The 24,486-nt window shown below is 50.1% G+C and overlaps 18 protein-coding genes across 18 annotated transcripts; 9 read left to right on the plus strand and 9 right to left on the minus strand.

The window, feature by feature from the left end:
* Positions 1–2,409: 2,409 nt before the first annotated feature.
* Positions 2,410–2,784, minus strand: LOC131260080 (histone H2B). Its single transcript, XM_058261741.1, has one exon. The coding sequence runs from the start codon at positions 2,782–2,784 to the stop codon at positions 2,410–2,412; it is 375 nt and encodes a 124-aa protein (XP_058117724.1).
* Positions 2,785–3,010: 226 nt separating this feature from the next.
* LOC131260082 (histone H2A) lies at positions 3,011–3,388 on the plus strand. The gene has a single exon (XM_058261743.1). The coding sequence runs from the start codon at positions 3,014–3,016 to the stop codon at positions 3,386–3,388; it is 375 nt and encodes a 124-aa protein (XP_058117726.1). The 5' UTR covers positions 3,011–3,013.
* Positions 3,389–4,292: 904 nt separating this feature from the next.
* LOC131260084 (histone H4) lies at positions 4,293–4,619 on the minus strand. Its single transcript, XM_058261745.1, has one exon. The coding sequence runs from the start codon at positions 4,602–4,604 to the stop codon at positions 4,293–4,295; it is 312 nt and encodes a 103-aa protein (XP_058117728.1). The 5' UTR covers positions 4,605–4,619.
* Positions 4,620–4,864: 245 nt separating this feature from the next.
* On the plus strand, positions 4,865–9,105 carry LOC131264300 (uncharacterized). The gene is made up of 4 exons (XM_058266587.1): positions 4,865–5,269; positions 6,881–7,231; positions 8,144–8,429; positions 8,675–9,105. The coding sequence occupies exons 1-4, from the start codon at positions 4,865–4,867 to the stop codon at positions 9,103–9,105; spliced, it is 1,473 nt and encodes a 490-aa protein (XP_058122570.1).
* LOC131260186 (histone H2B) lies at positions 6,259–6,633 on the minus strand. The gene has a single exon (XM_058261861.1). The coding sequence runs from the start codon at positions 6,631–6,633 to the stop codon at positions 6,259–6,261; it is 375 nt and encodes a 124-aa protein (XP_058117844.1).
* On the plus strand, positions 6,860–7,237 carry LOC131260188 (histone H2A). The gene has a single exon (XM_058261864.1). It carries the CDS (start codon positions 6,863–6,865, stop codon positions 7,235–7,237), a length of 375 nt encoding a protein of 124 aa, XP_058117847.1. The 5' UTR covers positions 6,860–6,862.
* Positions 9,106–10,090: 985 nt separating the features above from the next.
* On the minus strand, positions 10,091–10,461 carry LOC131264307 (histone H2B-like). Its single transcript, XM_058266599.1, has 2 exons — positions 10,336–10,461; positions 10,091–10,273 (listed from the first exon to the last, which is right to left on the minus strand). The coding sequence occupies exons 1-2, from the start codon at positions 10,459–10,461 to the stop codon at positions 10,091–10,093; spliced, it is 309 nt and encodes a 102-aa protein (XP_058122582.1).
* A 226-nt stretch (positions 10,462–10,687) lies between these two features.
* On the plus strand, positions 10,688–11,065 carry LOC131260187 (histone H2A). The gene has a single exon (XM_058261862.1). It carries the CDS (start codon positions 10,691–10,693, stop codon positions 11,063–11,065), a length of 375 nt encoding a protein of 124 aa, XP_058117845.1. The 5' UTR covers positions 10,688–10,690.
* An 885-nt stretch (positions 11,066–11,950) lies between these two features.
* LOC131260189 (histone H4) lies at positions 11,951–12,277 on the minus strand. The gene has a single exon (XM_058261865.1). The coding sequence runs from the start codon at positions 12,260–12,262 to the stop codon at positions 11,951–11,953; it is 312 nt and encodes a 103-aa protein (XP_058117848.1). The 5' UTR covers positions 12,263–12,277.
* Positions 12,278–12,525: 248 nt separating this feature from the next.
* On the plus strand, positions 12,526–16,769 carry LOC131264313 (uncharacterized). The gene is made up of 4 exons (XM_058266612.1): positions 12,526–12,930; positions 14,545–14,895; positions 15,808–16,093; positions 16,339–16,769. The coding sequence occupies exons 1-4, from the start codon at positions 12,526–12,528 to the stop codon at positions 16,767–16,769; spliced, it is 1,473 nt and encodes a 490-aa protein (XP_058122595.1).
* Positions 13,923–14,297, minus strand: LOC131260037 (histone H2B). The gene has a single exon (XM_058261689.1). It carries the CDS (start codon positions 14,295–14,297, stop codon positions 13,923–13,925), a length of 375 nt encoding a protein of 124 aa, XP_058117672.1.
* Positions 14,524–14,901, plus strand: LOC131260039 (histone H2A). The gene has a single exon (XM_058261691.1). It carries the CDS (start codon positions 14,527–14,529, stop codon positions 14,899–14,901), a length of 375 nt encoding a protein of 124 aa, XP_058117674.1. The 5' UTR covers positions 14,524–14,526.
* A 986-nt stretch (positions 16,770–17,755) lies between the features above and the next one.
* LOC131260035 (histone H2B) lies at positions 17,756–18,130 on the minus strand. Its single transcript, XM_058261688.1, has one exon. It carries the CDS (start codon positions 18,128–18,130, stop codon positions 17,756–17,758), a length of 375 nt encoding a protein of 124 aa, XP_058117671.1.
* Positions 18,131–18,356: 226 nt separating this feature from the next.
* LOC131260038 (histone H2A) lies at positions 18,357–18,734 on the plus strand. The gene has a single exon (XM_058261690.1). It carries the CDS (start codon positions 18,360–18,362, stop codon positions 18,732–18,734), a length of 375 nt encoding a protein of 124 aa, XP_058117673.1. The 5' UTR covers positions 18,357–18,359.
* An 885-nt stretch (positions 18,735–19,619) lies between these two features.
* Positions 19,620–19,946, minus strand: LOC131260040 (histone H4). Its single transcript, XM_058261693.1, has one exon. The coding sequence runs from the start codon at positions 19,929–19,931 to the stop codon at positions 19,620–19,622; it is 312 nt and encodes a 103-aa protein (XP_058117676.1). The 5' UTR covers positions 19,932–19,946.
* Positions 19,947–20,191: 245 nt separating this feature from the next.
* LOC131264324 (uncharacterized) lies at positions 20,192–24,435 on the plus strand. The gene is made up of 4 exons (XM_058266624.1): positions 20,192–20,596; positions 22,211–22,561; positions 23,474–23,759; positions 24,005–24,435. The coding sequence occupies exons 1-4, from the start codon at positions 20,192–20,194 to the stop codon at positions 24,433–24,435; spliced, it is 1,473 nt and encodes a 490-aa protein (XP_058122607.1).
* On the minus strand, positions 21,589–21,963 carry LOC131260059 (histone H2B). The gene has a single exon (XM_058261720.1). It carries the CDS (start codon positions 21,961–21,963, stop codon positions 21,589–21,591), a length of 375 nt encoding a protein of 124 aa, XP_058117703.1.
* Positions 22,190–22,567, plus strand: LOC131260061 (histone H2A). The gene has a single exon (XM_058261722.1). It carries the CDS (start codon positions 22,193–22,195, stop codon positions 22,565–22,567), a length of 375 nt encoding a protein of 124 aa, XP_058117705.1. The 5' UTR covers positions 22,190–22,192.
* Positions 24,436–24,486: the final 51 nt, after the last annotated feature.

Below are 24,486 nucleotides of genomic sequence, written 5' to 3' on the forward strand. Positions count from 1 at the left end.
TACAGGTAGGGAATTTAACAATGTAAACGACCAAAGCGTTCTTTTCCCCGTATGCCACACCGAGCCCCGTGAGGTAGACCGGCGCCTTTCTACGAACTCTCAGTGGGTCGTCGTGTTAAAAAACGAATCGGTCACATATCCGAGAATCAGAACCGTCGGTAGTGTATCGCGCATCACCACCACTACGCGCGGTACACCGTACCACTCGCTGTGGATTCCATCGGATATCGTTTCGGGCATGGGGAATGGGGTAAGAAGGAGAGGAGTAGTCGAGTCGCATTTTTTTTTGTTTTCTCTGGCGTTTTTGGCGGCAAATGTGCCGGGTCGTCAGGAGAGCCACAAAAGCTTAGTTTGATACGAATGAGCAGGAAATATATCTTTCCGGAACAGTTTTGGTGGTCCTGAAAAGGACCGATTTTTTAGTAACACAAGGGGGCTGTTCGCGCAGCTTAGCCTCCGAAACCGTACAGGGTGCGTCCCTGGCGTTTCAGGGCGTACACGACGTCCATGGCGGTGACGGTCTTGCGCTTGGCGTGCTCGGTGTACGTCACGGCATCACGGATCACGTTCTCGAGGAACACTTTCAGCACACCGCGAGTTTCTTCGTAGATCAGGCCGGAAATACGCTTCACACCGCCACGGCGAGCCAGACGGCGGATGGCCGGTTTCGTGATTCCCTGGATGTTATCACGCAGCACTTTGCGATGACGCTTGGCACCTCCTTTGCCCAGTCCCTTGCCTCCTTTTCCGCGGCCGGTCATGATGATGCTGCTTTACACAATTGGTTGTTGTTGACACGATGCAAACTGAACGAACGGTTTCGGCGAACTACGATGGTTCGGCACTGAAACACGGTTTTTATTGACCCGACCTGCCCGATCGTGAGCACCCGAAGAGGGACCCGAAACTATATAAACGCGGTTTCACGGCGCGGTTCGGCCCAGTTTTGTATTACCACCACAAGTGAACAGACCCGTGTCGAACCCGATCAACGTCAACAGCATCAACAACATCAACTACGATGGCACGTACCAAGCAAACTGCCCGTAAGTCCACCGGAGGAAAGGCGCCGCGCAAGCAGCTGGCCACCAAGGCGGCTCGCAAGAGTGCTCCGGCCACCGGAGGAGTGAAGAAGCCGCATCGCTACCGGCCGGGAACGGTGGCTCTGCGTGAAATCCGTCGCTACCAAAAGTCGACCGAGCTGCTGATCCGCAAGTTGCCCTTCCAGCGATTGGTGCGTGAAATCGCACAGGATTTCAAGACGGATCTGCGTTTCCAGAGCTCGGCCGTGATGGCGCTGCAGGAAGCGAGTGAAGCGTATTTGGTCGGTCTGTTCGAGGACACGAATCTGTGTGCCATCCACGCGAAGCGCGTCACCATCATGCCGAAAGACATCCAGCTTGCTCGCCGTATCCGTGGTGAACGTGCTTAAGTGACAACGGTTCGTTTCGTTTTCAACCAAACCCAAACGGTCCTTTTCAGGACCACCAACCCGTTACCGAAAGAAGGATTATTTCGTACCCGTCCCGTCGTACACGTCCCGTGGTGCACGCTATATCGATATATATATAATATATATATATATATATATCTATGATGATGATGATGATGAAGAAGAAGATGATGATGATAAATGGTGAACCCCTGACTGAGACATATCAGAGGTATGAGATGCAATCAACACAATACAAACCACATAATATAAACTTATATATATTATTATATATAATATAATAATCTATGATGATGATGATAAATAAAAACAAAACCCAACATATGACGATAGAAATGCAATCAAACATGCCAACCATAACCTAGCCGTGACACAAACCATAACATAATACATATGCTAACGTCTACAAACCACCAGGCAACCCCATCCGTTTTCGGTGATTTTAAGTTAGTGAGCAATTACATGCGGTGGGTTTAACGAGTTGTTAAAGAGAATCTGTTCCATATTGAACCAAGTTGAACATATATGTATTGGACGAAAAAAAAAATGACACATTGCTTTGCCTTTGGCTGTGCCATAACCATAGAAACCATAACGGAATGCTTTAAATGTTAGTAACCGTTAGGTTTTTTCTTAAAACCACTGTTTAAAATGTTCATTCAATTCATTTACGCGCGCTTGTGTTACGCGCGGCTATGTGTGCGCCAAAACACAACGAAGTGGTGATGTTAGAACTAGAACACGGTTCGGCACACTTTTTGTTCTGTTTCTTCAACGCACAACACAAACACATTATTATTTTTCGATCTTCGTCGGTTTCTTTCTTTCTTTCTCTTCGATGAACGGAATGGAATGGAATGAAATGATTCTTGTTTGGAAAACATTTTGTGGTCCTGAAAAGGACCGTTGTTATGCGACGAGTTGGTGTGGTTTGTGACGACCACGGACGAACCAGCTTACTTCGAGCTGGTGTACTTGGTGACGGCCTTCGTGCCCTCGGACACGGCGTGCTTGGCCAGCTCACCAGGAAGCAGCAGACGGACGGCGGTCTGGATTTCGCGTGACGTGATCGTCGAACGCTTGTTGTAGTGCGCCAGCCGGGACGCTTCGGCGGCGATGCGCTCGAAGATGTCGTTCACGAAGCTGTTCATGATGCTCATCGCCTTCGACGAGATGCCAGTGTCCGGATGGACTTGCTTCAGCACCTTGTAGATGTAGATGGCGTAGCTTTCCTTGCGGGTCTTGCGCTTCTTCTTCTTGTCCGACTTGGAGATATTTTTCTGGGCCTTGCCAGACTTCTTCGCTGCCTTTCCGCTGGTTTTCGGTGCCATTGCGATTGTTTAACGTGCGTGAAACGTGTTTCCTCGTTGAGCGTCACTTCAATTTTAACGCGATTTTCGACCTTCACTTCGGCTTTTATTCAGCGTCGGGCGAGTTCGCTGGCTGGCTTCGCTACACCCCGACGTTTATATAAACCCGGTTTCAGGTTCGTTTCGGCATAGTTCGGAAGAGAACCTCTTCGAGTGAGCACCACGTATCCCTCTCGTTAAACAATCGAAAATGTCTGGACGCGGCAAGGGTGGTAAAGTGAAGGGAAAGGCAAAGTCCCGCTCGAATCGTGCCGGTCTGCAGTTCCCGGTCGGCCGTATTCATCGTCTGCTGCGCAAGGGTAACTATGCCGAGCGCGTCGGTGCCGGCGCACCGGTGTATCTGGCGGCCGTGATGGAGTATCTGGCCGCGGAAGTGCTCGAGTTGGCCGGTAACGCCGCCCGTGACAACAAGAAGACGCGCATCATCCCGCGCCATCTGCAGCTGGCCATCCGCAACGACGAAGAGTTGAACAAGCTGCTTTCCGGTGTGACCATCGCCCAAGGTGGTGTGCTGCCCAACATTCAGGCCGTGCTGTTGCCGAAGAAGACGGAAAAGAAGGCATAAGGCGTGCTCTCTCGTGCTCACCCCGCCGCGCGGCACCGTGTCGCGCTCACAAACCCCGCCGAAGATCTCACCGTCACAAAAACCGTCCTTTTCAGGGCGACAAAATCGTGTGATAAAGGTTTATTTCACTACATTCACCCGCCCAGCAGTTGATTTCAGTGCAGTTTCAGTAGTTAAATGGTTAAATGGACGTAATTTCACAGTGTGGCTGGAGAACAACGAAAGAAATGTTTAAAATTAACTCAAGCAATGTGTCTCAATGTGTGAAGTAACATCGCAAGTTTGGTAGGTTAAACGGGGCAAACCATTTTGCTTCCTATCAGGTATGTAGCTTTTTTCGCTCATTTCTACCCGAACACATTCGTTGGTGGTGGTGGCCATGAAAAGTGATGGGTTTTGATCATCGCATTAGAAACGGCCAACGCTACGCGCTCTACAGGTAGGGAATTTAACAATGTAAACGACCAAAGCGTTCTTTTCCCCGTATGCCACACCGAGCCCCGTGTGGTAGACCGGCGCCTTTCTACGAACTCTCAGTGGGTCGTCGTGTTAAAAAAACGAATCGGTCACATATCCGAGAATCAGAACCGTCGGTAGTGTATCGCGCATCACCACTACCACCACTACCACTACGCGCGGTACACCGTACCACTCGCTGTGTATTCCATCGGATATCGTTTCGGGCATGGGGAATGGGGTAAGAGAAGGAGAGGAGTAGTCAAGTCGCATTTCTTTTGTTTTTTTTTTTTCTGCCGTTCTTGGCGGCAAATGTGCCGGAGCGTCGGGAGAGCCACAAAAGCTTAGTTTGATACGAATGAGCAGGAAATATATCTTTCTGGAACAGTTTTGGTGGTCCTGAAAAGGACCGATTTTTTTTGTAACACAAGGGGGCTGTTCGCGCAGCTTAACCTCCGAAACCGTACAGGGTGCGTCCCTGGCGTTTCAGGGCGTACACGACGTCCATGGCGGTGACGGTCTTGCGCTTGGCGTGCTCGGTGTACGTCACGGCATCACGGATCACGTTCTCGAGGAACACTTTCAGCACACCGCGAGTTTCTTCGTAGATCAGGCCGGAAATACGCTTCACACCGCCACGGCGAGCCAGACGGCGGATGGCCGGTTTCGTGATTCCCTGGATGTTATCACGCAGCACTTTGCGATGACGCTTGGCACCTCCTTTGCCCAGTCCCTTGCCTCCTTTTCCACGGCCGGTCATGATGCTGCTGCTTTACACAATTGGTTGATGTTGACACGATGCAAACTGAACGAACGGTTTCGGCGAACTACGATGGTTCGGCACTGAAACACGGTTTTTATTGACCCGACCTGCCCGATCGTGAGCACCCGAAGAGGGACCCGAAACTATATAAACGCGGTTTCACGGCGCGGTTCGGCCCAGTTTTGTATTACCACCACAAGTGAACAGACCCGTGTCGAACCCGATCAACGTCAACAGCATCAACAACATCAACTACGATGGCACGTACCAAGCAAACTGCCCGTAAGTCCACCGGAGGAAAGGCACCGCGCAAGCAGCTGGCCACCAAGGCGGCCCGCAAGAGTGCTCCGGCTACCGGAGGAGTGAAGAAGCCGCATCGCTACCGGCCGGGAACGGTGGCTCTGCGTGAAATCCGTCGCTACCAGAAGTCGACCGAGCTGCTGATCCGCAAGTTGCCCTTCCAGCGATTGGTGCGTGAAATCGCACAGGACTTCAAGACGGATCTGCGTTTCCAGAGCTCGGCCGTGATGGCGCTGCAGGAAGCGAGTGAAGCGTATTTGGTCGGTCTGTTCGAGGACACGAATCTGTGTGCCATCCATGCGAAGCGCGTCACCATCATGCCGAAAGACATCCAGCTTGCTCGCCGTATCCGTGGTGAACGTGCCTAAGTGACACAACGGTTCGTTTCGTTTTCAACCAAACCCAAACGGTCCTTTTCAGGACCACCAACCCGTTACCGAAAGAAGGATTATTTCGTACCCGTCCCGTCGTACACGTCCCGTGGTGCACGCTATATCGATATATATATATATAATATATATATCTATGATGATGATGATGATGAAGAAGAAGATGATGATGATAAATGGTGAACCCCTGGCTGATACATATCAGAGGTATGAGATGCAATCAACACAATACAAACCACATAATATAAACTTATATATATATATATATATATTATATATAATATAATAATCTATGATGATGATGATGATGATAAATAAAAACAAAACCCAACATATGACGATAGAAATGCAATCAAACATGCCAGCCATAACCTAGCCGTGACACAAACCATAACATAATACATATGCTAACGTTTACAAACCACCAGGCAACCCCATCCGTAGGCGGCGATTTTAAGTTAGTGAGCAATTACATGCGGTGGGTTTAACGAGTTGTTAAAGAGAATCTGTTCCATATTGAACCAAGTTGAACATATATGTATTGGACGAGAAAAAAAATGACATATTGCTTTGCCTTTGGCTGTGCCATAACCATAGAAACCATAACGGAGTGCTTTAAATGTTAGTAACCGTTAGGTTTTTTCTTAAAACCACTGTTTAAAATGTTCATTCTATTCATTTACGCGCGCTTGTGTAACGCGCGGCTATGTGTGCGCCAAAACACAACGAAGTGGTGATGTTAAACTAGAAAACGGTTCGGCACACTTTTTTTTTGTTCTGTTTCTTCAACGCACAACACAAACACATTATTATTTTTCGATCTTCGTCGGTTTCTTTCTCTTCGATGAACGGAATGGAATGAAATGAAATGATTCTTGTTTGGAAAACATTTTGTGGTCCTGAAAAGGACCGTTGTTATGCGACGAGTTGGTGTGGTTTGTGACGACCACGGACGAACCAGCTTACTTCGAGCTGGTGTACTTGGTGACGGCCTTCGTGCCCTCGGACACGGCGTGCTTGGCCAGCTCACCAGGAAGCAGCAGACGGACGGCGGTCTGGATTTCGCGTGACGTGATCGTCGAACGCTTGTTGTAGTGCGCCAGGCGGGACGCTTCGGCGGCGATGCGCTCGAAGATGTCGTTCACGAAGCTGTTCATGATGCTCATCGCCTTCGACGAGATGCCAGTGTCCGGATGGACTTGCTTCAGCACCTTGTAGATGTAGATGGCGTAGCTTTCCTTGCGGGTCTTGCGCTTCTTCTTCTTGTCCGACTTGGAGATATTTTTCTGGGCCTTGCCAGACTTCTTCGCTGCCTTTCCGCTGGTTTTCGGTGCCATTGCGATTGTTTAACGTGCGTGAAACGTGTTTCCTCGTTGAGCGTCACTTCAATTTTAACGCGTTTTTCGACCCTCACTTCGGCTTTTATTCAGCGTCGGGCGAGTTCGCTGGCTGGCTTCGCTACACCTCGACGTTTATATAAACCCGGTTTCAGGTTCGTTTCGGCATAGTTCGGAAGAGAACCTCTTCGAGTGAGCACCACGTATCCCTCTCGTTAAACAATCGAAAATGTCTGGACGCGGCAAGGGTGGTAAAGTGAAGGGAAAGGCAAAGTCCCGCTCGAATCGTGCCGGTCTGCAGTTCCCGGTCGGCCGTATTCATCGTCTGCTGCGCAAGGGTAACTATGCCGAGCGCGTCGGTGCCGGCGCACCGGTGTATCTGGCGGCCGTGATGGAGTATCTGGCCGCGGAAGTGCTCGAGTTGGCCGGTAACGCCGCCCGTGACAACAAGAAGACGCGCATCATCCCGCGCCATCTGCAGCTGGCCATCCGTAACGACGAAGAGTTGAACAAGCTGCTTTCCGGTGTGACCATCGCCCAAGGTGGTGTGCTGCCCAACATTCAGGCCGTGCTGTTGCCGAAGAAGACGGAAAAGAAGGCATAAGGCGTGCTCTCTCGTGCTCACCCCGCCGCGCGGCACCGTGTCGCGCTCACAAACCCCGCCGAAGATCTCACCGTCACAAAAACCGTCCTTTTCAGGGCGACAAAATCGTGTGATAAAGGTTTATTTCACTACATTCAGTGCCCATGGCAGTTGGTTTCAGTGCAGTTTCAGCAGTAAAATGGTAAAATGGACGTAATTTCACAGTGTGGCTGGAGAACAACGAAAGAAATGTTTAAAATTAACTCAAGCAATGTGTCTCAATGTGTGAAGTAACATCGCAAGTTTGGTAGGTTAAACGGGGCAAACCATTTTGCTTCATATCAGGTATGTAGCTTTTTCCGCTCATTTCTACCCGTGGCCATGAAAAGTGATGGGTTTTGATCATCGCGTTAGAAACGGCCAACGCTACGCGCTCTACAGGTAGGGAATTTAACAATGTAAACGACCAAAGCGTTCTTTTCCCCGTATGCCACACCGAGCCCCGTGTGGTAGACCGGCGCCTTTCTACGAACTCTCAGTGGGTCGTCGTGTTAAAAAAACGAATCGGTCACATATCCGAGAATCAGAACCGTCGGTAGTGTATCGCGCATCACCACTACCACCACTACCACTACGCGCGGTACACCGTACCACTCGCTGTGTATTCCATCGGATATCGTTTCGGGCATGGGGAATGGGGTAAGAGAAGGAGAGGAGTAGTCAAGTCGCATTTCTTTTGTTTTTTTTTTTTCTGCCGTTCTTGGCGGCAAATGTGCCGGAGCGTCGGGAGAGCCACAAAAGCTTAGTTTGATACGAATGAGCAGGAAATATATCTTTCTGGAACAGTTTTGGTGGTCCTGAAAAGGACCGATTTTTTTTGTAACACAAGGGGGCTGTTCGCGCAGCTTAACCTCCGAAACCGTACAGGGTGCGTCCCTGGCGTTTCAGGGCGTACACGACGTCCATGGCGGTGACGGTCTTGCGCTTGGCGTGCTCGGTGTACGTCACGGCATCACGGATCACGTTCTCGAGGAACACTTTCAGCACACCGCGAGTTTCTTCGTAGATCAGGCCGGAAATACGCTTCACACCGCCACGGCGAGCCAGACGGCGGATGGCCGGTTTCGTGATTCCCTGGATGTTATCACGCAGCACTTTGCGATGACGCTTGGCACCTCCTTTGCCCAGTCCCTTGCCTCCTTTTCCACGGCCGGTCATGATGCTGCTGCTTTACACAATTGGTTGATGTTGACACGATGCAAACTGAACGAACGGTTTCGGCGAACTACGATGGTTCGGCACTGAAACACGGTTTTTATTGACCCGACCTGCCCGATCGTGAGCACCCGAAGAGGGACCCGAAACTATATAAACGCGGTTTCACGGCGCGGTTCGGCCCAGTTTTGTATTACCACCACAAGTGAACAGACCCGTGTCGAACCCGATCAACGTCAACAGCATCAACAACATCAACTACGATGGCACGTACCAAGCAAACTGCCCGTAAGTCCACCGGAGGAAAGGCACCGCGCAAGCAGCTGGCCACCAAGGCGGCCCGCAAGAGTGCTCCGGCTACCGGAGGAGTGAAGAAGCCGCATCGCTACCGGCCGGGAACGGTGGCTCTGCGTGAAATCCGTCGCTACCAGAAGTCGACCGAGCTGCTGATCCGCAAGTTGCCCTTCCAGCGATTGGTGCGTGAAATCGCACAGGACTTCAAGACGGATCTGCGTTTCCAGAGCTCGGCCGTGATGGCGCTGCAGGAAGCGAGTGAAGCGTATTTGGTCGGTCTGTTCGAGGACACGAATCTGTGTGCCATCCATGCGAAGCGCGTCACCATCATGCCGAAAGACATCCAGCTTGCTCGCCGTATCCGTGGTGAACGTGCCTAAGTGACACAACGGTTCGTTTCGTTTTCAACCAAACCCAAACGGTCCTTTTCAGGACCACCAACCCGTTACCGAAAGAAGGATTATTTCGTACCCGTCCCGTCGTACACGTCCCGTGGTGCACGCTATATCGATATATATATATATAATATATATATCTATGATGATGATGATGATGAAGAAGAAGATGATGATGATAAATGGTGAACCCCTGGCTGATACATATCAGAGGTATGAGATGCAATCAACACAATACAAACCACATAATATAAACTTATATATATATATATATATATATTATATATAATATAATAATCTATGATGATGATGATGATGATAAATAAAAACAAAACCCAACATATGACGATAGAAATGCAATCAAACATGCCAGCCATAACCTAGCCGTGACACAAACCATAACATAATACATATGCTAACGTTTACAAACCACCAGGCAACCCCATCCGTAGGCGGCGATTTTAAGTTAGTGAGCAATTACATGCGGTGGGTTTAACGAGTTGTTAAAGAGAATCTGTTCCATATTGAACCAAGTTGAACATATATGTATTGGACGAGAAAAAAAATGACATATTGCTTTGCCTTTGGCTGTGCCATAACCATAGAAACCATAACGGAGTGCTTTAAATGTTAGTAACCGTTAGGTTTTTTCTTAAAACCACTGTTTAAAATGTTCATTCTATTCATTTACGCGCGCTTGTGTAACGCGCGGCTATGTGTGCGCCAAAACACAACGAAGTGGTGATGTTAAACTAGAAAACGGTTCGGCACACTTTTTTTTTGTTCTGTTTCTTCAACGCACAACACAAACACATTATTATTTTTCGATCTTCGTCGGTTTCTTTCTCTTCGATGAACGGAATGGAATGAAATGAAATGATTCTTGTTTGGAAAACATTTTGTGGTCCTGAAAAGGACCGTTGTTATGCGACGAGTTGGTGTGGTTTGTGACGACCACGGACGAACCAGCTTACTTCGAGCTGGTGTACTTGGTGACGGCCTTCGTGCCCTCGGACACGGCGTGCTTGGCCAGCTCACCAGGAAGCAGCAGACGGACGGCGGTCTGGATTTCGCGTGACGTGATCGTCGAACGCTTGTTGTAGTGCGCCAGGCGGGACGCTTCGGCGGCGATGCGCTCGAAGATGTCGTTCAGCTGTTCATGATGCTCATCGCCTTCGACGAGATGCCAGTGTCCGGATGGACTTGCTTCAGCACCTTGTAGATGTAGATGGCGTAGCTTTCCTTGCGGGTCTTGCGCTTCTTCTTCTTGTCCGACTTGGAGATATTTTTCTGGGCCTTGCCAGACTTCTTCGCTGCCTTTCCGCTGGTTTTCGGTGCCATTGCGATTGTTTAACGTGCGTGAAACGTGTTTCCTCGTTGAGCGTCACTTCAATTTTAACGCGTTTTTCGACCCTCACTTCGGCTTTTATTCAGCGTCGGGCGAGTTCGCTGGCTGGCTTCGCTACACCTCGACGTTTATATAAACCCGGTTTCAGGTTCGTTTCGGCATAGTTCGGAAGAGAACCTCTTCGAGTGAGCACCACGTATCCCTCTCGTTAAACAATCGAAAATGTCTGGACGCGGCAAGGGTGGTAAAGTGAAGGGAAAGGCAAAGTCCCGCTCGAATCGTGCCGGTCTGCAGTTCCCGGTCGGCCGTATTCATCGTCTGCTGCGCAAGGGTAACTATGCCGAGCGCGTCGGTGCCGGCGCACCGGTGTATCTGGCGGCCGTGATGGAGTATCTGGCCGCGGAAGTGCTCGAGTTGGCCGGTAACGCCGCCCGTGACAACAAGAAGACGCGCATCATCCCGCGCCATCTGCAGCTGGCCATCCGTAACGACGAAGAGTTGAACAAGCTGCTTTCCGGTGTGACCATCGCCCAAGGTGGTGTGCTGCCCAACATTCAGGCCGTGCTGTTGCCGAAGAAGACGGAAAAGAAGGCATAAGGCGTGCTCTCTCGTGCTCACCCCGCCGCGCGGCACCGTGTCGCGCTCACAAACCCCGCCGAAGATCTCACCGTCACAAAAACCGTCCTTTTCAGGGCGACAAAATCGTGTGATAAAGGTTTATTTCACTACATTCAGTGCCCATGGCAGTTGGTTTCAGTGCAGTTTCAGCAGTAAAATGGTAAAATGGACGTAATTTCACAGTGTGGCTGGAGAACAACGAAAGAAATGTTTAAAATTAACTCAAGCAATGTGTCTCAATGTGTGAAGTAACATCGCAAGTTTGGTAGGTTAAACGGGGCAAACCATTTTGCTTCATATCAGGTATGTAGCTTTTTCCGCTCATTTCTACCCGTGGCCATGAAAAGTGATGGGTTTTGATCATCGCGTTAGAAACGGCCAACGCTACGCGCTCTACAGGTAGGGAATTTAACAATGTAAACGACCAAAGCGTTCTTTTCCCCGTATGCCACACCGAGCCCCGTGTGGTAGACCGGCGCCTTTCTACGAACTCTCAGTGGGTCGTCGTGTTAAAAAAACGAATCGGTCACATATCCGAGAATCAGAACCGTCGGTAGTGTATCGCGCATCACCACTACCACCACTACCACTACGCGCGGTACACCGTACCACTCGCTGTGTATTCCATCGGATATCGTTTCGGGCATGGGGAATGGGGTAAGAGAAGGAGAGGAGTAGTCAAGTCGCATTTCTTTTGTTTTTTTTTTTTCTGCCGTTCTTGGCGGCAAATGTGCCGGAGCGTCGGGAGAGCCACAAAAGCTTAGTTTGATACGAATGAGCAGGAAATATATCTTTCTGGAACAGTTTTGGTGGTCCTGAAAAGGACCGATTTTTTTTGTAACACAAGGGGGCTGTTCGCGCAGCTTAACCTCCGAAACCGTACAGGGTGCGTCCCTGGCGTTTCAGGGCGTACACGACGTCCATGGCGGTGACGGTCTTGCGCTTGGCGTGCTCGGTGTACGTCACGGCATCACGGATCACGTTCTCGAGGAACACTTTCAGCACACCGCGAGTTTCTTCGTAGATCAGGCCGGAAATACGCTTCACACCGCCACGGCGAGCCAGACGGCGGATGGCCGGTTTCGTGATTCCCTGGATGTTATCACGCAGCACTTTGCGATGACGCTTGGCACCTCCTTTGCCCAGTCCCTTGCCTCCTTTTCCACGGCCGGTCATGATGCTGCTGCTTTACACAATTGGTTGATGTTGACACGATGATGCAAACTGAACGAACGGTTTCGGCGAACTACGATGGTTCGGCACTGAAACACGGTTTTTATTGACCCGACCTGCCCGATCGTGAGCACCCGAAGAGGGACCCGAAACTATATAAACGCGGTTTCACGGCGCGGTTCGGCCCAGTTTTGTATTACCACCACAAGTGAACAGACCCGTGTCGAACCCGATCAACGTCAACAGCATCAACAACATCAACTACGATGGCACGTACCAAGCAAACTGCCCGTAAGTCCACCGGAGGAAAGGCACCGCGCAAGCAGCTGGCCACCAAGGCGGCCCGCAAGAGTGCTCCGGCTACCGGAGGAGTGAAGAAGCCGCATCGCTACCGGCCGGGAACGGTGGCTCTGCGTGAAATCCGTCGCTACCAGAAATCGACCGAGCTGCTGATCCGCAAGCTGCCCTTCCAGCGCCTGGTTCGTGAAATTGCCCAGGACTTCAAGACGGATCTGCGTTTCCAGAGCTCGGCCGTGATGGCGCTGCAGGAAGCGAGTGAAGCGTATTTGGTCGGTCTGTTCGAGGACACGAATCTGTGTGCCATCCATGCGAAGCGCGTCACCATCATGCCGAAAGACATCCAGCTTGCTCGCCGTATCCGTGGTGAACGTGCCTAAGTGACACAACGGTTCGTTTCGTTTTCAACCAAACCCAAACGGTCCTTTTCAGGACCACCAACCCGTTACCGAAAGAAGGATTATTTCGTACCCGTCCCGTCGTACACGTCCCGTGGTGCACGCTATATCGATATATATATATATAATATATATATCTATGATGATGATGATGATGATGAAGAAGAAGATGATGATGATAAATGGTGAACCCCTGGCTGATACATATCAGAGGTATGAGATGCAATCAACACAATACAAACCACATAATATAAACTTATATATATATATATATATATTATATATAATATAATAATCTATGATGATGATGATGATGATAAATAAAAACAAAACCCAACATATGACGATAGAAATGCAATCAAACATGCCAGCCATAACCTAGCCGTGACACAAACCATAACATAATACATATGCTAACGTTTACAAACCACCAGGCAACCCCATCCGTTAGCGGTGATTTTAAGTTAGTGAGCAATTACATGCGGTGGGTTTAACGAGTTGTTAAAGAGAATCTGTTCCATATTGAACCAAGTTGAACATATATGTATTGGACGAGAAAAAAAATGACATATTGCTTTGCCTTTGGCTGTGCCATAACCATAGAAACCATAACGGAGTGCTTTAAATGTTAGTAACCGTTAGGTTTTTTCTTAAAACCACTGTTTAAAATGTTCATTCTATTCATTTACGCGCGCTTGTGTAACGCGCGGCTATGTGTGCGCCAAAACACAACGAAGTGGTGATGTTAAACTAGAAAACGGTTCGGCACACTTTTTTTTTGTTCTGTTTCTTCAACGCACAACACAAACACATTATTATTTTTCGATCTTCGTCGGTTTCTTTCTCTTCGATGAACGGAATGGAATGAAATGAAATGATTCTTGTTTGGAAAACATTTTGTGGTCCTGAAAAGGACCGTTGTTATGCGACGAGTTGGTGTGGTTTGTGACGACCACGGACGAACCAGCTTACTTCGAGCTGGTGTACTTGGTGACGGCCTTCGTGCCCTCGGACACGGCGTGCTTGGCCAGCTCACCAGGAAGCAGCAGACGGACGGCGGTCTGGATTTCGCGTGACGTGATCGTCGAACGCTTGTTGTAGTGCGCCAGGCGGGACGCTTCGGCGGCGATGCGCTCGAAGATGTCGTTCACGAAGCTGTTCATGATGCTCATCGCCTTCGACGAGATGCCAGTGTCCGGATGGACTTGCTTCAGCACCTTGTAGATGTAGATGGCGTAGCTTTCCTTGCGGGTCTTGCGCTTCTTCTTCTTGTCCGACTTGGAGATATTTTTCTGGGCCTTGCCAGACTTCTTCGCTGCCTTTCCGCTGGTTTTCGGTGCCATTGCGATTGTTTAACGTGCGTGAAACGTGTTTCCTCGTTGAGCGTCACTTCAATTTTAACGCGTTTTTCGACCCTCACTTCGGCTTTTATTCAGCGTCGGGCGAGTTCGCTGGCTGGCTTCGCTACACCTCGACGTTTATATAAACCCGGTTTCAGGTTCGTTTCGGCATAGTTCGGAAGAGAACCTCTTCGAGTGAGCACCACGTATCCCTCTCGTTAAACAATCGAAAATGTCTGGACGCGGCAAGGGTGGTAAAGTGAAGGGAAAGGCAAAGTCCCGCTCGAATCGTGCCGGTCTGCAGTTCCCGGTCGGCCGTATTCATCGTCTGCTGCGCAAGGGTAACTATGCCGAGCGCGTCGGTGCCGGCGCACCGGTGTATCTGGCGGCCGTGATGGAGTATCTGGCCGCGGAAGTGCTCGAGTTGGCCGGTAACGCCGCCCGTGACAACAAGAAGACGCGCATCATCCCGCGCCATCTGCAGCTGGCCATCCGTAACGACGAAGAGTTGAACAAGCTGCTTTCCGGTGTGACCATCGCCCAAGGTGGTGTGCTGCCCAACATTCAGGCCGTGCTGTTGCCGAAGAAGACGGAAAAGAAGGCATAAGGCGTGCTCTCTCGTGCTCACCCCGCCGCGCGGCACCGTGTCGCGCTCACAAACCCCGCCGAAGATCTCACCGTCACAAAAACCGTCCTTTTCAGGGCGACAAAATCGTGTGATAAAGGTTTATTTCACTACATTCAGTGCCCATGGCAGTTGGTTTCAGTGCAGTTTCAGCAGTAAAATGGTAAAATGGACGTAATTTCACAGTGTGGCTGGAGAACAACGAAAGAAATGTTTAAAATTAACTCAAGCAATGTGTCTCAATGTGTGAAGTAACATCGCAAGTTTGGTAGGTTAAACGGGGCAAACCATTTTGCTTCATATCAGGTATGTAGCTTTTTCCGCTCATTTCTACCCGTGGCCATGAAAAGTGATGGGTTTTGATCATCGCGTTAGAAACGGCCAACGCTACGCGCTCTACAGGTAGGGAATTTAACAATGTAAACGACCAAAGCGTTCTTTTCCCCGTATGCCACACCGAGCCCCGTGTGGTAGACCGGCGCCTTTCTACGAACTCTCAGTGGGTCGTCGTGTTAAAAAAACGAATCGGTCACATATCCGAGAATCAGAACCGTCGGTAGTGTATCGCGCATCACCACTACCACCACTACCACTACGCGCGGTACACCGTACCACTCGCTGTGTATTCCATCGGATATCGTTTCGGGCATGGGGAATGGGGTAAGAGAAGGAGAGGAGTAGTCAAGTCGCATTTCTTTTGTTTTTTTTTTTTCTGCCGTTCTTGGCGGCAAATGTGCCGGAGCGTCGGGAGAGCCACAAAAGCTTAGTTTGATACGAATGAGCAGGAAATATATCTTTCTGGAACAGTTTTGGTGGTCCTGAAAAGGACCGATTTTTTTTGTAACACAAGGGGGCTGTTCGCGCAGCTTAACCTCCGAAACCGTACAGGGTGCGTCCCTGGCGTTTCAGGGCGTACACGACGTCCATGGCGGTGACGGTCTTGCGCTTGGCGTGCTCGGTGTACGTCACGGCATCACGGATCACGTTCTCGAGGAACACTTTCAGCACACCGCGAGTTTCTTCGTAGATCAGGCCGGAAATACGCTTCACACCGCCACGGCGAGCCAGACGGCGGATGGCCGGTTTCGTGATTCCCTGGATGTTATCACGCAGCACTTTGCGATGACGCTTGGCACCTCCTTTGCCCAGTCCCTTGCCTCCTTTTCCACGGCCGGTCATGATGCTGCTGCTTTACACAATTGGTTGATGTTGACACGATGCAAACTGAACGAACGGTTTCGGCGAACTACGATGGTTCGGCACTGAAACACGGTTTTTATTGACCCGACCTGCCCGATCGTGAGCACCCGAAGAGGGACCCGAAACTATATAAACGCGGTTTCACGGCGCGGTTCGGCCCAGTTTTGTATTACCACCACAAGTGAACAGACCCGTGTCGAACCCGATCAACGTCAACAGCATCAACAACATCAACTACGATGGCACGTACCAAGCAAACTGCCCGTAAGTCCACCGGAGGAAAGGCACCGCGCAAGCAGCTGGCCACCAAGGCGGCCCGCAAGAGTGCTCCGGCTACCGGAGGAGTGAAGAAGCCGCATCGCTACCGGCCGGGAACGGTGGCTCTGCGTGAAATCCGTCGCTACCAGAAGTCGACCGAGCTGCTGATCCGCAAGTTGCCCTTCCAGCGATTGGTGCGTGAAATCGCACAGGACTTCAAGACGGATCTGCGTTTCCAGAGCTCGGCCGTGATGGCGCTGCAGGAAGCGAGTGAAGCGTATTTGGTCGGTCTGTTCGAGGACACGAATCTGTGTGCCATCCATGCGAAGCGCGTCACCATCATGCCGAAAGACATCCAGCTTGCTCGCCGTATCCGTGGTGAACGTGCCTAAGTGACACAACGGTTCGTTTCGTTTTCAACCAAACCCAAACGGTCCTTTTCAGGACCACCAACCCGTTACCGAAAGAAGGATTATTTCGTACCCGTCCCGTCGTACACGTCCCGTGGTGCACGCTATATCGATATATATATATATAATATATATATCTATGATGATGATGATGATGATGAAGAAGAAGATGATGATGATAAATGGTGAACCCCTGGCTGATACATATCAGAGGTATGAGATGCAATCAACACAATACAAACCACATAATATAAACTTATATATATATATATATATATTATATATAATATAATAATCTATGATGATGATGATGATGATAAATAAAAACAAAACCCAACATATGACGATAGAAATGCAATCAAACATGCCAGCCATAACCTAGCCGTGACACAAACCATAACATAATACATATGCTAACGTTTACAAACCACCAGGCAACCCCATCCGTTAGCGGTGATTTTAAGTTAGTGAGCAATTACATGCGGTGGGTTTAACGAGTTGTTAAAGAGAATCTGTTCCATATTGAACCAAGTTGAACATATATGTATTGGACGAGAAAAAAAATGACATATTGCTTTGCCTTTGGCTGTGCCATAACCATAGAAACCATAACGGAGTGCTTTAAATGTTAGTAACCGTTAGGTTTTTTCTTAAAACCACTGTTTAAAATGTTCATTCTATTCATTTACGCGCGCTTGTGTAACGCGCGGCTATGTGTGCGCCAAAACACAACGAAGTGGTGATGTTAAACTAGAAAACGGTTCGGCACACTTTTTTTTTGTTCTGTTTCTTCAACGCACAACACAAACACATTATTATTTTTCGATCTTCGTCGGTTTCTTTCTCTTCGATGAACGGAATGGAATGAAATGAAATGATTCTTGTTTGGAAAACATTTTGTGGTCCTGAAAAGGACCGTTGTTATGCGACGAGTTGGTGTGGTTTGTGACGACCACGGACGAACCAGCTTACTTCGAGCTGGTGTACTTGGTGACGGCCTTCGTGCCCTCGGACACGGCGTGCTTGGCCAGCTCACCAGGAAGCAGCAGACGGACGGCGGTCTGGATTTCGCGTGACGTGATCGTCGAACGCTTGTTGTAGTGCGCCAGGCGGGACGCTTCGGCGGCGATGCGCTCGAAGATGTCGTTCACGAAGCTGTTCATGATGCTCATCGCCTTCGACGAGATGCCAGTGTCCGGATGGACTTGCTTCAGCACCTTGTAGATGTAGATGGCGTAGCTTTCCTTGCGGGTCTTGCGCTTCTTCTTCTTGTCCGACTTGGAGATATTTTTCTGGGCCTTGCCAGACTTCTTCGCTGCCTTTCCGCTGGTTTTCGGTGCCATTGCGATTGTTTAACGTGCGTGAAACGTGTTTCCTCGTTGAGCGTCACTTCAATTTTAACGCGTTTTTCGACCCTCACTTCGGCTTTTATTCAGCGTCGGGCGAGTTCGCTGGCTGGCTTCGCTACACCTCGACGTTTATATAAACCCGGTTTCAGGTTCGTTTCGGCATAGTTCGGAAGAGAACCTCTTCGAGTGAGCACCACGTATCCCTCTCGTTAAACAATCGAAAATGTCTGGACGCGGCAAGGGTGGTAAAGTGAAGGGAAAGGCAAAGTCCCGCTCGAATCGTGCCGGTCTGCAGTTCCCGGTCGGCCGTATTCATCGTCTGCTGCGCAAGGGTAACTATGCCGAGCGCGTCGGTGCCGGCGCACCGGTGTATCTGGCGGCCGTGATGGAGTATCTGGCCGCGGAAGTGCTCGAGTTGGCCGGTAACGCCGCCCGTGACAACAAGAAGACGCGCATCATCCCGCGCCATCTGCAGCTGGCCATCCGTAACGACGAAGAGTTGAACAAGCTGCTTTCCGGTGTGACCATCGCCCAAGGTGGTGTGCTGCCCAACATTCAGGCCGTGCTGTTGCCGAAGAAGACGGAAAAGAAGGCATAAGGCGTGCTCTCTCGTGCTCACCCCGCCGCGCGGCACCGTGTCGCGCTCACAAACCCCGCCGAAGATCTCACCGTCACAAAAACCGTCCTTTTCAGGGCGACAAAATCGTGTGATAAAGGTTTATTTCACTACATTCAGTGCCCATGGCAGTTGGTTTCAGTGCAGTTTCAGCAGTAAAATGGTAAAATGGACGTAATTTCACAGTGTGGCTGGAGAACAACGAAAGAAATGTTTAAAATTAACTCAAGCAATGTGTCTCAATGTGTGAAGTAACATCGCAAGTTTGGTAGGTTAAACGGGGCAAACCATTTTGCTTCATATCAGGTATGTAGCTTTTTCCGCTCATTTCTACCCGTGGCCATGAAAAGTGATGGGTTTTGATCATCGCGTTAGAAACGGCCAACGCTACGCGCTCTACAGGTAGGGAATTTAACAATGTAAACGACCAAAGCGTTCTTTTCCCCGTATGCCACACCGAGCCCCGTGTGGTAGACCGGCGCCTTTCTACGAACTCTCAGTGGGTCGTCGTGTTAAAAAAACGAATCGGTCACATATCCGAGAATCAGAACCGTCGGTAGTGTATCGCGCATCACCACTACCACCACTACCACTACGCGCGGTACACCGTACCACTCGCTGTGTATTCCATCGGATATCGTTTCGGGCATGGGGAATGGGGTAAGAGAAGGAGAGGAGTAGTCAAGTCGCATTTCTTTTGTTTTTTTTTTTTCTGCCGTTCTTGGCGGCAAATGTGCCGGAGCGTCGGGAGAGCCACAAAAGCTTAGTTTGATACGAATGAGCAGGAAATATATCTTTCTGGAACAGTTTTGGTGGTCCTGAAAAGGACCGATTTTTTTTGTAACACAAGGGGGCTGTTCGCGCAGCTTAACCTCCGAAACCGTACAGGGTGCGTCCCTGGCGTTTCAGGGCGTACACGACGTCCATGGCGGTGACGGTCTTGCGCTTGGCGTGCTCGGTGTACGTCACGGCATCACGGATCACGTTCTCGAGGAACACTTTCAGCACACCGCGAGTTTCTTCGTAGATCAGGCCGGAAATACGCTTCACACCGCCACGGCGAGCCAGACGGCGGATGGCCGGTTTCGTGATTCCCTGGATGTTATCACGCAGCACTTTGCGATGACGCTTGGCACCTCCTTTGCCCAGTCCCTTGCCTCCTTTTCCACGGCCGGTCATGATGCTGCTGCTTTACACAATTGGTTGATGTTGACACGATGCAAACTGAACGAACGGTTTCGGCGAACTACGATGGTTCGGCACTGAAACACGGTTTTTATTGACCCGACCTGCCCGATCGTGAGCACCCGAAGAGGGACCCGAAACTATATAAACGCGGTTTCACGGCGCGGTTCGGCCCAGTTTTGTATTACCACCACAAGTGAACAGACCCGTGTCGAACCCGATCAACGTCAACAGCATCAACAACATCAACTACGATGGCACGTACCAAGCAAACTGCCCGTAAGTCCACCGGAGGAAAGGCACCGCGCAAGCAGCTGGCCACCAAGGCGGCCCGCAAGAGTGCTCCGGCTACCGGAGGAGTGAAGAAGCCGCATCGCTACCGGCCGGGAACGGTGGCTCTGCGTGAAATCCGTCGCTACCAGAAGTCGACCGAGCTGCTGATCCGCAAGTTGCCCTTCCAGCGATTGGTGCGTGAAATCGCACAGGACTTCAAGACGGATCTGCGTTTCCAGAGCTCGGCCGTGATGGCGCTGCAGGAAGCGAGTGAAGCGTATTTGGTCGGTCTGTTCGAGGACACGAATCTGTGTGCCATCCATGCGAAGCGCGTCACCATCATGCCGAAAGACATCCAGCTCGCTCGCCGTATCCGTGGTGAACGTGCCTAAGTGACACAACGGTTCGTTTCGTTTTCAACCAAACCCAAACGGTCCTTTTCAGGACCACCAACCCGTTACCGAAAGAAGGATTATTTCGTACCCGTCCCGTCGTACACGTCCCGTGGTGCACGCTATATCGATATATATATATATAATATATATATCTATGATGATGATGATGATGATGAAGAAGAAGATGATGATGATAAATGGTGAACCCCTGGCTGATACATATCAGAGGTATGAGATGCAATCAACACAATACAAACCACATAATATAAACTTATATATATATATATATATATTATATATAATATAATAATCTATGATGATGATGATGATGATAAATAAAAACAAAACCCAACATATGACGATAGAAATGCAATCAAACATGCCAGCCATAACCTAGCCGTGACACAAACCATAACATAATACATATGCTAACGTTTACAAACCACCAGGCAACCCCATCCGTTAGCGGTGATTTTAAGTTAGTGAGCAATTACATGCGGTGGGTTTAACGAGTTGTTAAAGAGAATCTGTTCCATATTGAACCAAGTTGAACATATATGTATTGGACGAGAAAAAAAATGACATATTGCTTTGCCTTTGGCTGTGCCATAACCATAGAAACCATAACGGAGTGCTTTAAATGTTAGTAACCGTTAGGTTTTTTCTTAAAACCACTGTTTAAAATGTTCATTCTATTCATTTACGCGCGCTTGTGTAACGCGCGGCTATGTGTGCGCCAAAACACAACGAAGTGGTGATGTTAAACTAGAAAACGGTTCGGCACACTTTTTTTTTGTTCTGTTTCTTCAACGCACAACACAAACACATTATTATTTTTCGATCTTCGTCGGTTTCTTTCTCTTCGATGAACGGAATGGAATGAAATGAAATGATTCTTGTTTGGAAAACATTTTGTGGTCCTGAAAAGGACCGTTGTTATGCGACGAGTTGGTGTGGTTTGTGACGACCACGGACGAACCAGCTTACTTCGAGCTGGTGTACTTGGTGACGGCCTTCGTGCCCTCGGACACGGCGTGCTTGGCCAGCTCACCAGGAAGCAGCAGACGGACGGCGGTCTGGATTTCGCGTGACGTGATCGTCGAACGCTTGTTGTAGTGCGCCAGGCGGGACGCTTCGGCGGCGATGCGCTCGAAGATGTCGTTCACGAAGCTGTTCATGATGCTCATCGCCTTCGACGAGATGCCAGTGTCCGGATGGACTTGCTTCAGCACCTTGTAGATGTAGATGGCGTAGCTTTCCTTGCGGGTCTTGCGCTTCTTCTTCTTGTCCGACTTGGAGATATTTTTCTGGGCCTTGCCAGACTTCTTCGCTGCCTTTCCGCTGGTTTTCGGTGCCATTGCGATTGTTTAACGTGCGTGAAACGTGTTTCCTCGTTGAGCGTCACTTCAATTTTAACGCGTTTTTCGACCCTCACTTCGGCTTTTATTCAGCGTCGGGCGAGTTCGCTGGCTGGCTTCGCTACACCTCGACGTTTATATAAACCCGGTTTCAGGTTCGTTTCGGCATAGTTCGGAAGAGAACCTCTTCGAGTGAGCACCACGTATCCCTCTCGTTAAACAATCGAAAATGTCTGGACGCGGCAAGGGTGGTAAAGTGAAGGGAAAGGCAAAGTCCCGCTCGAATCGTGCCGGTCTGCAGTTCCCGGTCGGCCGTATTCATCGTCTGCTGCGCAAGGGTAACTATGCCGAGCGCGTCGGTGCCGGCGCACCGGTGTATCTGGCGGCCGTGATGGAGTATCTGGCCGCGGAAGTGCTCGAGTTGGCCGGTAACGCCGCCCGTGACAACAAGAAGACGCGCATCATCCCGCGCCATCTGCAGCTGGCCATCCGTAACGACGAAGAGTTGAACAAGCTGCTTTCCGGTGTGACCATCGCCCAAGGTGGTGTGCTGCCCAACATTCAGGCCGTGCTGTTGCCGAAGAAGACGGAAAAGAAGGCATAAGGCGTGCTCTCTCGTGCTCACCCCGCCGCGCGGCACCGTGTCGCGCTCACAAACCCCGCCGAAGATCTCACCGTCACAAAAACCGTCCTTTTCAGGGCGACAAAATCGTGTGATAAAGGTTTATTTCACTACATTCAGTGCCCATGGCAGTTGGTTTCAGTGCAGTTTCAGCAGTAAAATGGTAAAATGGACGTAATTTCACAGTGTGGCTGGAGAACAACGAAAGAAATGTTTAAAATTAACTCAAGCAATGTGTCTCAATGTGTGAAGTAACATCGCAAGTTTGGTAGGTTAAACGGGGCAAACCATTTTGCTTCATATCAGGTATGTAGCTTTTTCCGCTCATTTCTACCCGTGGCCATGAAAAGTGATGGGTTTTGATCATCGCGTTAGAAACGGCCAACGCTACGCGCTCTACAGGTAGGGAATTTAACAATGTAAACGACCAAAGCGTTCTTTTCCCCGTATGCCACACCGAGCCCCGTGTGGTAGACCGGCGCCTTTCTACGAACTCTCAGTGGGTCGTCGTGTTAAAAAAACGAATCGGTCACATATCCGAGAATCAGAACCGTCGGTAGTGTATCGCGCATCACCACTACCACCACTACCACTACGCGCGGTACACCGTACCACTCGCTGTGTATTCCATCGGATATCGTTTCGGGCATGGGGAATGGGGTAAGAGAAGGAGAGGAGTAGTCAAGTCGCATTTCTTTTGTTTTTTTTTTTTCTGCCGTTCTTGGCGGCAAATGTGCCGGAGCGTCGGGAGAGCCACAAAAGCTTAGTTTGATACGAATGAGCAGGAAATATATCTTTCTGGAACAGTTTTGGTGGTCCTGAAAAGGACCGATTTTTTTTGTAACACAAGGGGGCTGTTCGCGCAGCTTAACCTCCGAAACCGTACAGGGTGCGTCCCTGGCGTTTCAGGGCGTACACGACGTCCATGGCGGTGACGGTCTTGCGCTTGGCGTGCTCGGTGTACGTCACGGCATCACGGATCACGTTCTCGAGGAACACTTTCAGCACACCGCGAGTTTCTTCGTAGATCAGGCCGGAAATACGCTTCACACCGCCACGGCGAGCCAGACGGCGGATGGCCGGTTTCGTGATTCCCTGGATGTTATCACGCAGCACTTTGCGATGACGCTTGGCACCTCCTTTGCCCAGTCCCTTGCCTCCTTTTCCACGGCCGGTCATGATGCTGCTGCTTTACACAATTGGTTGATGTTGACACGATGCAAACTGAACGAACGGTTTCGGCGAACTACGATGGTTCGGCACTGAAACACGGTTTTTATTGACCCGACCTGCCCGATCGTGAGCACCCGAAGAGGGACCCGAAACTATATAAACGCGGTTTCACGGCGCGGTTCGGCCCAGTTTTGTATTACCACCACAAGTGAACAGACCCGTGTCGAACCCGATCAACGTCAACAGCATCAACAACATCAACTACGATGGCACGTACCAAGCAAACTGCCCGTAAGTCCACCGGAGGAAAGGCACCGCGCAAGCAGCTGGCCACCAAGGCGGCCCGCAAGAGTGCTCCGGCTACCGGAGGAGTGAAGAAGCCGCATCGCTACCGGCCGGGAACGGTGGCTCTGCGTGAAATCCGTCGCTACCAGAAGTCGACCGAGCTGCTGATCCGCAAGTTGCCCTTCCAGCGATTGGTGCGTGAAATCGCACAGGACTTCAAGACGGATCTGCGTTTCCAGAGCTCGGCCGTGATGGCGCTGCAGGAAGCGAGTGAAGCGTATTTGGTCGGTCTGTTCGAGGACACGAATCTGTGTGCCATCCATGCGAAGCGCGTCACCATCATGCCGAAAGACATCCAGCTTGCTCGCCGTATCCGTGGTGAACGTGCCTAAGTGACACAACGGTTCGTTTCGTTTTCAACCAAACCCAAACGGTCCTTTTCA

The sequence above is a fragment of the Anopheles coustani genome, chromosome 3 (assembly GCF_943734705.1).
Source record: "Anopheles coustani chromosome 3, idAnoCousDA_361_x.2, whole genome shotgun sequence".
Lineage (NCBI taxonomy): Eukaryota > Metazoa > Arthropoda > Insecta > Diptera > Culicidae > Anopheles > Anopheles coustani.